At 40.1% G+C, this 13519-nt stretch overlaps 1 protein-coding gene across 2 annotated transcripts in view; it reads right to left on the reverse strand.

Moving 5' to 3' along the window:
- The window catches only part of ZYG11B (zyg-11 family member B, cell cycle regulator), a 72163-nt gene extending 61772 nt beyond the window's left edge, over positions 1-10391 (reverse strand). For both annotated transcript variants that reach the window (XM_045856830.1, XM_045856837.1), the window contains exon 1: positions 10183-10391. In XM_045856830.1, the coding sequence (XP_045712786.1) occupies positions 10183-10212 (30 nt within the window). In that variant the 5' untranslated portion in view covers positions 10213-10391. The remainder of the gene's footprint in view (positions 1-10182) is intronic.
- Between the last annotated feature and the right edge of the window lie 3128 nt (positions 10392-13519).

Genomic DNA, 13519 nt, shown 5'->3' on the forward strand with positions numbered 1-13519 from the left:
ATATATTTTATTGATTATGCTATTACAGTTGTCCCATTTCCCCCCTTCACTCCCCTCCATTCTGCCCACCCCCTCCCACCCACATTCCCCCCTTTAGTTCATGTCCATGTGTCATAAGTTCTTTAGCTTCTACGTTTCCTACACTATTCTTGCCCTCCCCCTGTCTATTTTCTACCTATTGTCCATGCTACTTATTCTCTATATCTTTTCCCCCTCTCTCCTCCTCCCACTTCCCTGTTGCTAACCCTCCATGTGATGTCCATTTCTGTGGTTCTGTTCCTGTTCTATTTGTTTGCTTAGTTTGCTTTTGTTTGAGGTATGGTTGTTCCTGTGAGCCTGATATCTTTTTTTACTGTTCATATTTTTTATCTTCTTTTTCTTAGATAAGTCCCTTTAACATTTCATATAATAAGGGCTTGGTGATGATGAACTCCTTTAACTTGGCCTTATCTGAGAAGCACTTTACCTCCCCTTCCATTCTAAATGAAAGCTTTGCTGGATAGAGCAATCTTGGATGTAGGTCCTTGCCTTTCATGACTTGGAATACTTCTTTCCGGCCCCTTCTTGCCTGCAAGGTCTCTTTTGAGAAATTAGCTGACATTCTGATGGGAACTCCTGTGTAGGTAACTGTCCCCTTATCTCTTGCTGCTTCTAGAATTCTCTCCTTCATTTTCACCTTGGGTAATGTAATTATGATGTGCCTTGGTGTGTTCCTCCTTGGGTCCAACCTTTTTGGGACTCTCTGAGCTTCCTGGACTTCCTAGAGGTCTATTTCCTTTGCCAGATTGGGGAAGTTCTCCTTTATTATTTGTTCAAATAACTTTTCCACTTGTTTTTCCTCTTCCCCTTCTGGTACCCCTATAATTCGGATGTTGGACGTTTAAAGATGTCCTGGAGGTTCCTAAGCCTCTCCTCATTTTTTTTTGAATTCTTGTTTCTTCATTCTTTCCTGTTTGGTTGTTCCTTTCTTCCTTCTGGTCCCTTCCATTGATTTGAAACCCAGTTTTCTTTCCATCACTATTGGTTCTCTGTGCATTTTCCTTCATTTCTCTTAACGTAGCTTTCATTTGTTCATCTAATTTATGGCCAAAGTCAACCAATTCTGTGAGCATCCTGATCACCAGTGCTTTGAACTGTGCATCTGATAGGTTGGCCATCTCTCGTTTGCTTAAAAGTACTGGCCGAGGGGCTCTTAATTCTGTTTGAGCCATCTTCCCCCCTGCCCTTTGGTTTCGTTGGGCCTGTTACATATTGAGGGGCGGAGCCTTAAGTGTTCACCAGGGCGGGGCACCCCAGTCGCTGGGTTGTGACGTTGTATGTGGGGGCGGGGTCCGAGAGGGAACAATGGCGCCTGCTCTGCTCTCTCTAGGACTTCAGTCCCCTTTGTCGCTTTCCACAAGCAGATTGGGCCCTTCTGGTGCTGGCTCCTGGGCGGGTAGGCTTGTGTACTTTCTTGGGCCCTGTGGGTCTCCCCAAGGAACTCTCCTGTGAGGCTGAGAGAATCTCCCAGCCTCAACTCCCACAGGTGTTTTCAGTTGGTGCCTTTAGGCTTTGTTTCCTGGCACTGGGTCCCTGGGTTGCGAGGTCTGTGTTGCTGCCCATTTTCGCTTAGTTTGTCTGCACTCAAATATGTGCCTGCAGACATCCAGCTGCGTTGCGCGCCTCACTGGGTCTGCTTGTTGCCTCCCACGCCCAGGGTCTGCCATGGGTCCGTCAGCTACCCCTGCGCTTCGGGGGTCTGCCAACTGCTGTATGCACCCTGCGCACCCGAGTTTGCCAGCCACCACTTTTTCCTGCTGGGACCCCTCAACCCCTCTCCATAGGCCTCCGACTCCACCCCTCCTTACTGGTCTGGATGAATGGTAGTCAGACTTCCATTCGGTTCATTTCTCTCTGTTCTGGTTGTTTTTTTGTTTCTAAATTTTTGTTGTCCTTAGTTTTGGCTGCGCGAGGAGGCACAGTGTGACTACCTATGCCTCCATCTTGGCCAGAAGCCTATTTTTTTTTTAATTAACATTTTTATTTATTTATTTTTAGAAAGAGGGGAAAGGAGGGAGAGACCAGGGACACCTGGCTGGCAACCCAGGAATCAAACCAGCAACCTTTTGGTTTGTAGGCCAGTACTCTCAATCTACTGAGCCATACTAGTCAAGGCTAAAGGCATTTAAAAAACATGTTTAGGAAAGGAGACTATGACATTGAACAGGCATTAAGATACTGGAGAGCTAAAAAATGTTTTTACAGAAAAGAAATGTAGACAGGAAAAAATAAAAACAAAAGATCTTCATATAGAGTTAATAAAATATTTAAATGATTAACCACCCCTCTAGATTTACCTGTAACTGATTCTTTACTATCTGTGTTTAAATATTCTATTCTCTGGAAGGACACCTCCACACATTATAAACAAGTAATTTGCAGGTATTTATACAAAGGGATATTGTTTTGCAATTCATCTTGAAGTCACTTGGCTTCCTTCTTAACTCCTCCAGCTCAACTCTTCTGGACAGAAACATGTATCCTAGGTCAAAAGTACCATTTAGGGTAGTAAGAGAAACTATCTGATCAAACATTTCTTACCCATCCAATCTCTTTTTCCCCCTCAGAGGACCTGTACAGAGTGTTCACCTTTTTTTTTTTTTTTAAGTTTATTGTGTTCTTATTAAATAGAGAGGGGAAGAGAGAGAAACATGGATATGAGAAACACAGATCAGCTACCTTCTGCGCGCACCCCAACCAGGGATTGAGCCTACAACCACAGCATGTGCCCTGACCGGGAATCAAGCCAGTGACGCTTAGGTTATGGGGTGACATTCCAACTAACTGAGCCACATAGGCCAGAGGGGGTGTTCACCTTTTTTGCCCTCTTTTATAACTCACATCTCAGTTAACACCACCTTATTCAATTCTCTACAAAAAACACACATTCTTTCACTGAACAAATATCTTCTTACTATGCCTCAGGCATTATGCTAAATGCTTAACACTGGAGTTGATGAAACACAGTACTGTCCTTTGCTCTCAGGAAGTTCACAAATTGGAGAGGCAGACTTGTTAACAAACAATACCACCACCACAGAATAATTGTTGTAACCAAGACATATACAAAGTTCAGAAAGGCAAATGTAAAAAAGTAACACAAGGCTACCTAGAGGTAATGAAGGCTTCAAAAAGACAGTGATTTTCAACCTTCTTCATCTCATGGCACATATAAACTAATTATTATAATAAAATTCTGTGACACACCAAAAAAAATTTTTTTGCTGCTCTGACAAAAAAAATTAGGTATAATTTTGATTAATTCACACTGGACAGCTATTGTTGTGTTGGCTGTTGTCATTTTTTAATTTGACAAGCTAAGGGAAAACAGGTCAGTGTCCCTGACTAGGGTATTCCACATTTTAAAAATTCTTGCCAGTGTGTCTAGTTGAAAATCACTGATTTAAAGTAACACATAAAAGTTGTACAGTCAGGAAGGAGGGCAGAACTCTAGGCAAAAACAAAGTGTAATCAGGAAAAAGAGCATAATGTATGCTATTACAGAGCATAAAATGCAAACATTTTTCCTCATAAAATGATTAGACCATTAAGTGATTAGGTTGTTGAAGGATTAGATCATAAGGGTGCTAATATACTATTCAAAACACTTGCATTCAACAACTATTTGCTGAGCCCCTATCCTACTATGTGTTAGACATTGACAAGTAAGTACACAGGACACAGGTCTTTGGAGACCCACTGCTGTCCACATGTATGATTGCCACTTAAGTTGTGCAGAACAGCCTGTGTGGCCGCTGCAACCCTGTAGGAACACTGTAAACTAGTCAGGTCTAACCTGTAGGCTCTTTAAGTCTCATAAAAAGTCCACAAATTCACATTCATACCAAGTATGCACTCTATATAATAATATCTTGAAAAATACAGTTTTCAATACATGATAGATGCTGTTAGAATTAAGAGCAGTATCATTTTAAAATGATACTTAATTCCTACCAGCCTTTTTCTTTTTCCCCACATTAATGTATTCTGAAAGTGTATTCCCATATTTCCCAAGCTATCGATGTTAAAAAATTGTTTAAATACTAAAGACAGAATGGCATCAACATCTGATATTCAAGTGCTTTAAAGAAGACAATATGGATCAAGAATCATAAAACTGTACATACCCTTTGATCAATTTTCTTTCAATAAATATAAATTAGTTTCATCATGGAAACAATGATACAAATATTCCTACAACCTCATAAAAGCCCCAGGAAGGTGTTTGAAATAGCACCAGCTTAGGGGTCAGACAATCCTGTGCTTGAATCCTTCTCTGTCACTTGTCAGCTATATAACCTCAGGAACCTTACTTGATTTCTCAAAGCCTCACTATTCTTATGTGTGCAATGAGAAAATATCATCAACCTCATGGGACTGTGAAGATTAATTAGTACATCATCTGACACATTGTGTGCTCACTAAATGAAAGCTATTGTATGAGATCATTCTCCTCTAAATAAATGTCCCAGTATCCAAGAATTGTTTTTGTATTTTTATATTTTTTATATTTATAACTACTGTTTATTTTTTATATTTTATTTTTATATTTTAACTACTGTTAACATTAAAAATGTCTTTCATTACATTGTATCTAATGACTATTTCTTCCACTTATTGGTTAAATGTGTTTTTAAGGGCTAGCTTTAGAACCTATGAAAACAGTGTTTTAGCCAGCATTTCCCAATTGCTCAAGTCATTAAATTCAATACTGATGTCTATCTCAAATTTGTGTATTTTTAACCATTTAATGAAATAATATTTAAAAGTTTTCCCCTTTAAAAAAAGAATAGTTTGAAAGTATCCAAAATTTTATCTGCTGCACATAAATTAATGAAAATTAAAAGACTGGCTCATGATATTATAATCACTCAATTATTTTAATTTTTAAAAGATTTTATTTATTTTTAGAGAGAGGGGGAGGGAAGGAGAAAGAGAGGGAGAAAAATATCAACGTGTGGTTGCCTCTTGCATGCCCCTCACTGGGTACCTGGCCTGTAACCCAGGCATGTGCCTTGACTGGGAATTGAAGTGGCAACCCTTTGGTTCACAGGCCAGCACTCAATCCACTGAGCCACACCAGCTGGGGCTATAGTCACTCAATTATTATAACTTCATCAGAACAATGAACATCACTGTAGTTTAAAATTATATTTACTCTTATAATGAACTGTTGGTTAAAAACAAGAAACATAGGCTACACTGATGACAAAACAAATAAATGAATGCATTATTTGATCAGGATTCTTTTTAAAAATTTTATTTATTTTTAGACAGAGGAGAAAGGAAGGAGAAAGAGAGGGAGAGAAACAACAGTGTGTGGTTGCCTCTTGCCTGACCCCTACTGGGAACCTGGCCTGCAACCCAGGCATGTGTCCTGACTGGGAATGGAACCGGTGACTTTTGCAGGCCAGGGCTCAATCCACTGAGCCACACCAGCCAGAGCTGATCAGGATTTTTGTTTTTAAGATTTTTTTACTTATTTTTAGAGAGAAGAGAGGGAAGGGAGAGAGAAAGAGAGGGAGAGAAACATCAACATGTGGTTGCTTCTCATACACCCCATACTGGGAACCTGGCCTGCAAGCCAGGCATAGCCCTAACTGGGAATCGAACCAGTGACCTTTTGGTTCGCAGGCTGGTGCTGAATCCACTGAGCCACACCAGCCAGGGCTGATCAGAATTTTTAAATGGTACTACAACAAGATAGCTCAGTCTCTTTAAGCATTAAAAAAAAGAAAATAGCAAAGAAATGTGGTAATAGTTATCTCCAATTAGAATTTTCATTTATTGGAAATAAAGTATCGATACTTCCAATGTTTTATTTGTGGAGATAAGCTTTCAAGTAGCAGCCTAAAACTATTGCTTTAATTTTGTCATTTAGAAACAAAACAGAACAATTATAAAAACCTGTTGATTTCTGTAAGTACAAAAATGTAATAATTCCAAATTTTAGGTTAGAAAGTAATTTCTTATCTATTTTGATACCATAAATGTAATTAATTTCAATCTACATTGTAATATATGTCCATTTCAAATACAACAAATAATGATTTAGCTCATGTTAAAGTGTCATTTGTAAAACAGGAAAAAGAAATTTGTTTTAACGTATTTCATTCAAAGTATTATTAAAGAAATTATATATGTAATTTAAAATAAAATATACTTTACTTAAAATCACTCCTTTATCATACCATACAATTTTTAAAATTTGCACTGTCTGGTGTGGCTCAGTGGACTGAGCACTGGCCTACAAACTGAAAGGTCACTGGTTCCATTCCCGTTAGGGCACATGCCTGGGTTGCAGCCCAGGTCCCTAGTTGGGGCATGTGAGAGGCAACCAATCTATGTTTCTCTTGTACATGATGTTATCTCTCTTCTTCTCCCTTCCTTCCCCTTTCTCTAAAAATAAATAAATAAAATCTTTAATAAAAATCTATTTTTAAAATTAAACAAGGTTGGGAAGTGCTGATTCTCTCTACATGACATCATACATGACCTTTGGGAGACCTGCTGTTTGTAAATAAAGGAATTTGGTATAGTAAATGTACTTTAATATTCTCATATATCCCTAAAGGCAGTACCTATGGAAACTGAGGCCCTATGAGCAAAATTGCAAAGCTGTTATCGATTCTTTGTTTCTTATACAACTCCACAATAATGTCTCTATGGAGAATTCACCAAAAGTGGTGTGCCAGATCTTCATATTTCATTTCCCTATATTCTCCTTTCTCCAATTAAATCACCACCACCATAACAAGGCTAGGGAGAAAGTTCATGTACTTATTTTTTCACTAAGACTAGTGCAATAGCTCTTCCCACTCCGAGTCATGTTTCATACTGATTTATAGTGATCATCCTCCAAATCTCTTAATTGTGACATCCCTTCACACACAAAAACCTTTCAAGGTACTCAGCATCTTTACAATGAGACAAAAACTCCTGAGCCTGTGACTCAAGTTCCTCCACGATCTGACTGTAGGCTCACCTAGTCTCATTTTCTACTGCATCCTCAATGCTAGAGTCACATATTTCCCAGAATACATCACAACTGCTTCTGTCTCAGGTTCAACACTCAGGCTGGTCCCTTTGCCAAAAATGGCTTCCCTTCCTAAATACCCAATAAAATCCCACCTTGTTAAGACCCCCAGTTCAAATGCCCCCTCCTCAACCAAGCTTCCCTGTCTATCTAATCGTGCCTAAAGTCATTCATTCATTTGACAAATATTTACTGAGCATTTATACACAAGGAACTAGGTGTTAAAGATTCAATGATGTGCTGAACAAATATGGTCTCTACATTCATAGAGCTAGTACTTATTTCATTAGGTTGCTATGAAGATTAAATGAGAAAAAGTATGTAAATCAATTAAGACAAGGCCTATACAGTCATATTAGTTATTAGTGTTGCTGCCTAACCATACTGTCTAAAATATCTGCCACATACGTACATACATCACTTTATATCTTACCCTGATTTATTATTTATTTATGATTTTTATAAGTTTACTTGAGCCAAACTGACAACATATATTGAGAAGCAAGATCTCAAATTTTCCCTGATTTATTTCTTCTTAGCATTTATAATTACTTCTCACTACATATTTGTTTATTTATTGTGTACCTTACTCCCTCCACAGGGACCAAGTCTTCTTTTTTTCAATCATTGTAACCCCAGTATCTAGAACATCACATGCCGTTTACTTAGAGCTAGTAAAAAAAACCCACCTCTACATCAATGATTTGTATAGTCTGAGGTTGGATACAACTATTAACCAAATAATCACATTAAGAAATTTAAAATTATAGTAGATATGTACACTATGAAAGAGGGTTATATGATACAGGTGTGTAACTAGTATTTTTTATTTTGTTTTGTTTCGCTTTTGAGGGGTAAGCAGGGCAGATGGGGTTTCCGTGAGTTCCTTTAGCTGAAACCTCTAGAATATGCAAAGTTAAAATGGCCAAACAGAATAGCACCAGTGGTCATTTACATGTGCTATTCCTTCTATCTGGTTTCCCACAAACAATTCCTATAACTTAATACTTCAGTTTTCTTCCTCAAAGTAAGATCCTCTAGGAAACCATCCCTAACTATCCCATACCTTGATTCTGCAACTTTTCCATTTTTTACACTCTTCACATTTAAAATTACTCTTTCTACTTAATGTCTATATTGTACCCACATATAAGATACAAAAAGGCAGGGACTATATCTATTTTATTATTTGTAATATCCCAATGACAGCAGTCAATGGCATTAAAAAATTGTTAGATAAGTAAAAAATAAGGATTATATATTAGACTAGTGGTTCTCAAAGTGTGGTTCACAGACTAGGAACATCAGCATGATATGGGTTACTGGTTAGAAATCCAAACTCTCAGGCCCTACTCCAGACCTAGTAACTCTGGATGAAGCAGCCTGAAAGCTCTCCAGGTGATTCTGGTTCATGGTAAAATCTGAGAACCTCTGCCTTAGACATCTCAACTGCAGTCATGCATTGCATAATGGCACTTTGGTCCATAACGGACAGCATATACAATGGTGGTGTACCATAAAGCCTAGGTGTGTAGTGGGCTACACCTAGTTTAGTGTAAGTGTACTTACTCTCTGATGTACAAACAATGGCAAAATCACGTACCGACGCATTTCTCAGAACATATCCCCATTATATTTAACTGGGCACTGGGAATAACAGGAATAAGTAAGGCACAGTTGCTGCCTAGAAGAACTTATGTCTCGGGGAGAACAGGTTAACACAATTGCAGTGTGATGGGTTGTGAACGTGAGGGGTTGTTGTGGAGGCAGATACAGGAGAATGACAACCCAAAGATGCAGAATAAGTGAGTTAGAGAAAGTTAACAAATTAAATTATTTCATTATAAACCATTTTCCTAAAAAACAGATAGGGGAAACAACAGAAATTAACTAAGCCCATAAAAGAACATAATTACCAGGACTTAAACTTGACTAGAATGTCTTATTTCTCCCAGAGACCAAAATATAGATTGCTGCATATGATGGAGAAATGTGTTGAGTGACCCAACTCAATGAAAAACCACCTGAAGCCTCAACCTATTACAAAACAGGAAGAAGAAAAATTGCAAATGTATGGGCCACTCAACTAAATTCAGAAAGGTCAAAACCAATGAAGGCATGGAAGGTATTAAAGAGTACTGTCACAATCTGACTACCAAGCTGATTTTCAGTCTTTAGAAGTCCTGGTCTCTGCCTCCAAACAACAACAAACGATTTGTTCTGAGTAATAGTCAAACCTGTAAATAAGTATTTAAAAATTTTCCAAATTGTACATCCACATTAAAAGGTCAATATAAAAATACATTCCAAAACATTCGAGTTATTTCTGTCAAAAGGCTACATATCTCCTAAGGTTATAGTATGCATGCTGACCTCATTCCATCACTCCAAAACATACTTTCACTCAGGTTTTGCAGTGACACTAGGTGATAAGGCTTCGAGACTCTCCAATACCTGCAGTAACGCCTTTACCCTCCACAAAACAAGAGGAAGAAGAAAGCCAACGAATTCCCATCTGCGCCTCTCGGGAAGCTATCGCCCTCAAATTGCTCCTGCTTAGAGCCCTGAAACCCGGGGAAGGAAATGGGGACCGCTGTGAGAGCCGCGGGGAGAGAGGATGGCGGATAAAAGGGAGAGGAAATGTGGATGGTAGAGGTCGAAGGGGAGAAATGATTCGGAAAGGAGCGGGCAATGGAGATAAATGGTGAAAGGGGGTAAGAAGAGAGAGCAAAGAGCAGGAACGAAAAATGGGGAGGAAACAAGGTAAGTAGCAGAGATCACGAAAGACAGATAAAGGCAAAATGGTAGAGAAGAAAGGAAGGTCGGGTTAAAGGACGAAGAGGGGGCGGCAAAGGAGAACGCGAAAGACGCTGTCACTGGGAGTGATTTTAAAAAAGGGTGTCACCGGGAAGGAAAGAGAAAAGGGGGACTGTCACCCCAGCAGGTGGCCGGGGAGCACCAGGAAAGGAGGACCGGCCGCCGAGGGGGCGGAAACAAGCGGGGGACGGAAAGGCGGGGCGCAGAGGGGGCACCAGAACTGGGGAAGGGCAGGCCTGCGGGAGCTGGGGTGAAGGCGGCTGCGATTCGGACAGGCCTTGCTTCCTCACCATGACTGTGCCGGCCTGGTCCTCGGGCATGCAGCCTCTGTCCTGGGCTCGGCGGCGGGCCGGACCTGAGCCCGCCCCCAGGTTGAGCCGGCGCGGGGGCTCCAGGAGGCTCCGGCGAGCGGCGGCTCCGGGCTCGGCCCAGGCCTCAGCCTCCTTCGCTCAGAAGCTGGAAGTGCAGCACCCGCAGCCGCAGCGGGACCCGGAGCGCAGACTCCGCCCCCGGGAGGCCCCGCCCTCTCCCACGTGCTCAAGCTTGGCCCCGCCTCCTCTATCATTGCGCAGACTCCGCTGTGTAGTCTCGCGCTCCTTTTCTGGCTTCTCCCCATCCATGGCCCTTAAAGGACTCACACTCCGTGAAATGTTATCCTACCTTTAAAAATAAGAACTTTAAACATTACGTCATTACGGGAAACTAGAGCACTGACTCATGTCAGTCACCTTTGGCCCCCAGTGCTTCTGGTTGTCATTCATTAGTAGTGTCATAATTCTTGGTGATTTCAATTCTCTTAGATGATTCTTCCAATGCCCTGGCGTCTCAGGTTCCTTTCCTCTAGGGATTGCCCTTGCATCAGCCTCTCATTTCCACGTTCATACCTTAGATCTCTTCATTACCAAATTGTAACCACTTTAATATCTCAATTTTAATCATCCAACTCTCCCACCACAAACCCCTTCCTTTCTAGCCCTGTTCCTCTAACACCCAAGTCCAAAAATTCTTCAAGTCCAAAAACTCTACCAAGACTCGGAACCCATTGATCCTACTACGTTTTCACTACTCCTCACACTACCCTACATCCTCACTTACTTTAGTGAACAGCTTGGATTCTACTGCCCCTCATAAAAATCATTCCCAGGTTAACCTTCCTTTCTTCAGTCCTGCTTTTCTTTCCTTGTACTCACCTGACAAAACTCTAATCCTGAACCTGCAGCAAAACAGGGTGGGAGTGGGGGTGTTTGGGGGAGTGGAGAAAAATCCAAGATGATACTGACTGAACTGATTGGTCTCCCTCTAAATTTATCATTATCCTCAAACAGGTCCCTAACGCTTGGCTATACTGCCACATTTTCCCAGTTCCATACACGCTTCACCCTACTAGATAACTATTTCACACTCCTCTCTTCAAACTTTCCTTCCTCTCTTATCCCCATTTAATTGATTATTTTACTACTAATTCACTGAGAAATTGAGGCAAAAAAGAAAAAAGAGAACATCTTCAATTTCTCACCAGCCACCATGACTTCCAACTACCTACAAGTCTGCTCTGCATGCAACTCTGCTCCTATACACTGACTTCCTCTCTTTCCTACTAATGATTTGTCTTTTATCAGAGGCCTTCTCAAACTATCTCAGACTTAGTTTTTTTTTTAATTCACAATCAGTTACAAACACATACACATATATATATTTAGATTATTTATTTATTTTTAGACAGAGGGGAAGGGAGGGAGAAAGAGAGGAAGAGAAACAGCAATGTGTGGTTACCTCTCACCTGCCCCTTACTGGGGGCCTGGTGCACAACCCAGACATGTGTCCTGACTTGGAATCGAACCAGAAACACTTTGGTTCACAGCTGGTTCTCAATCAACTGAGCCACACCAAACAGGGTATGAAACTATATATTTTAAAATTCAATAAAAGTTATTAGAAAATACTATTAAAAGCCAACACACAAAATGTAAGCCCAGATTTTTTTAACCATCATAACCACTTTTAAATGTACAATTCAATAGTATTAAGTACATTCACGTTGTTGTGCTACTATCACCACCATGGAGCTTCAGAATTCTTTTCATCTTGCAAAAGTGAAACTTCAAACCCATTAAATAATAACTCCTTATTGCCTCCTCTCCACAGCCCCTGACAAACACCATTCTACTTTCTGTCTCTATGAATTTGACTATTCTAGGTCAGATTTTTTATTATGAGATCCAACAGACATAAAATTGCTACACAATATTTAAAGATTTTAAATTTAAATACTCTCAATGTCTGCCATAAACTGGTGACAAATTGTTCGTAGACCATCACTAGTCCATAGATCACACTTTGAGTAGCACAGTGCATGGGCCCCTACTGTTTCATTTTCTCAAAGACAACTATCCAGCAATTCTCTCTCTCTTCTACATCATCATTTTTGTGTTTTTACTTCCCATTGACATACCAACATGAATTTATTTCTACCATCTCAAAAATAAAAAATATACCTCTTTTGACCCAGCTTGACCCTCCAGATACTGCCCCATTTCTCTGCTCTCCTTTACAGCAAAATGTCTCACAAAGGTGATCTGTACTGTACAGGATGTATTGACCTCCTGTTTCTCATTTTCTGTGAGACCTTGTCTAGCTAAGTTTTCAACTCCACTACTCCACAGAAATGCTCTTGTCAAGGCCACCAGTGATGTCCATTTATTAACAATGGTTAATTCTCAGTGTTACTTGATCAACCAAAAGCACTAGACACAGCTGATTATTTCCTCTTCCTTGGCTACATGATACTCCCCTCCCCTAGTTTTTCTGTCTCGTTGGCTGCTATTGGTTTCTCCACAATATCACCCCAATCAATACTTTGACCTTTTAACCTTTTCCATTTTTTTTAAAGATTTTATTTATTTACTTTTAGAGAGGGAAGGGAGGGAGAAAGAGAGAGAGAGAGAAACATCAATGTGCGGTTGCTGGGGGCCGTGGCCTGCAACCCAGGTATGTGGCCTGACTGGGAATCGAACCTGCAACACTTTGGTTCGCAGCCCGAGCTCAATCCACTGAGCTACGCCAGCCAGGGCTAACCTTTTCCATTTTTATACTCACTCCTTGATAATCTTATCCCATCATATTACTTTAATGACACCACCATTCCAGACCTCTCTTCTGAATTTCAGATTTACATATTCAACTGCCAGCTAAACATCTTCCTTTGCATGTTGAGTAGATTTCTATTATTCCTACTGGCCACCAATAAACTTCCCTTTAAAACCTATTTGCCATGAATAAACCAACAAACAGCAAATGTAATAAGACTACCAATACTAACATAGACCAACCATGATTTACTCTCTGTCTGATCTGGGAATCATCCTTCCTGAGGACCTGGTGATAGTAAAAAGATATCACCATAAAAAAACAAAACAAAACAAAACAAAGCAGGGTTTTGCCACCCAGAAAGAATGGAGGCACAGTTGATCTGTAATCAATGAGAAAGAATAGAAAGTACAAAAGTACAATCAAATATACTTAGGAATTTAGTACGGTGAAGGTAAAATTTCAAGTCAGTGTAAAAGAAGGTGGAATTATATTTGGTACTAGAAAAACTGGATACCTATCTAGAAAAATTTAACTTGA

This window comes from Phyllostomus hastatus, unplaced genomic scaffold (genome assembly GCF_019186645.2).
Source record: "Phyllostomus hastatus isolate PE091 unplaced genomic scaffold, TTU_PhHast_1.1 phas_contig_147, whole genome shotgun sequence".
Lineage (NCBI taxonomy): Eukaryota > Metazoa > Chordata > Mammalia > Chiroptera > Phyllostomidae > Phyllostomus > Phyllostomus hastatus.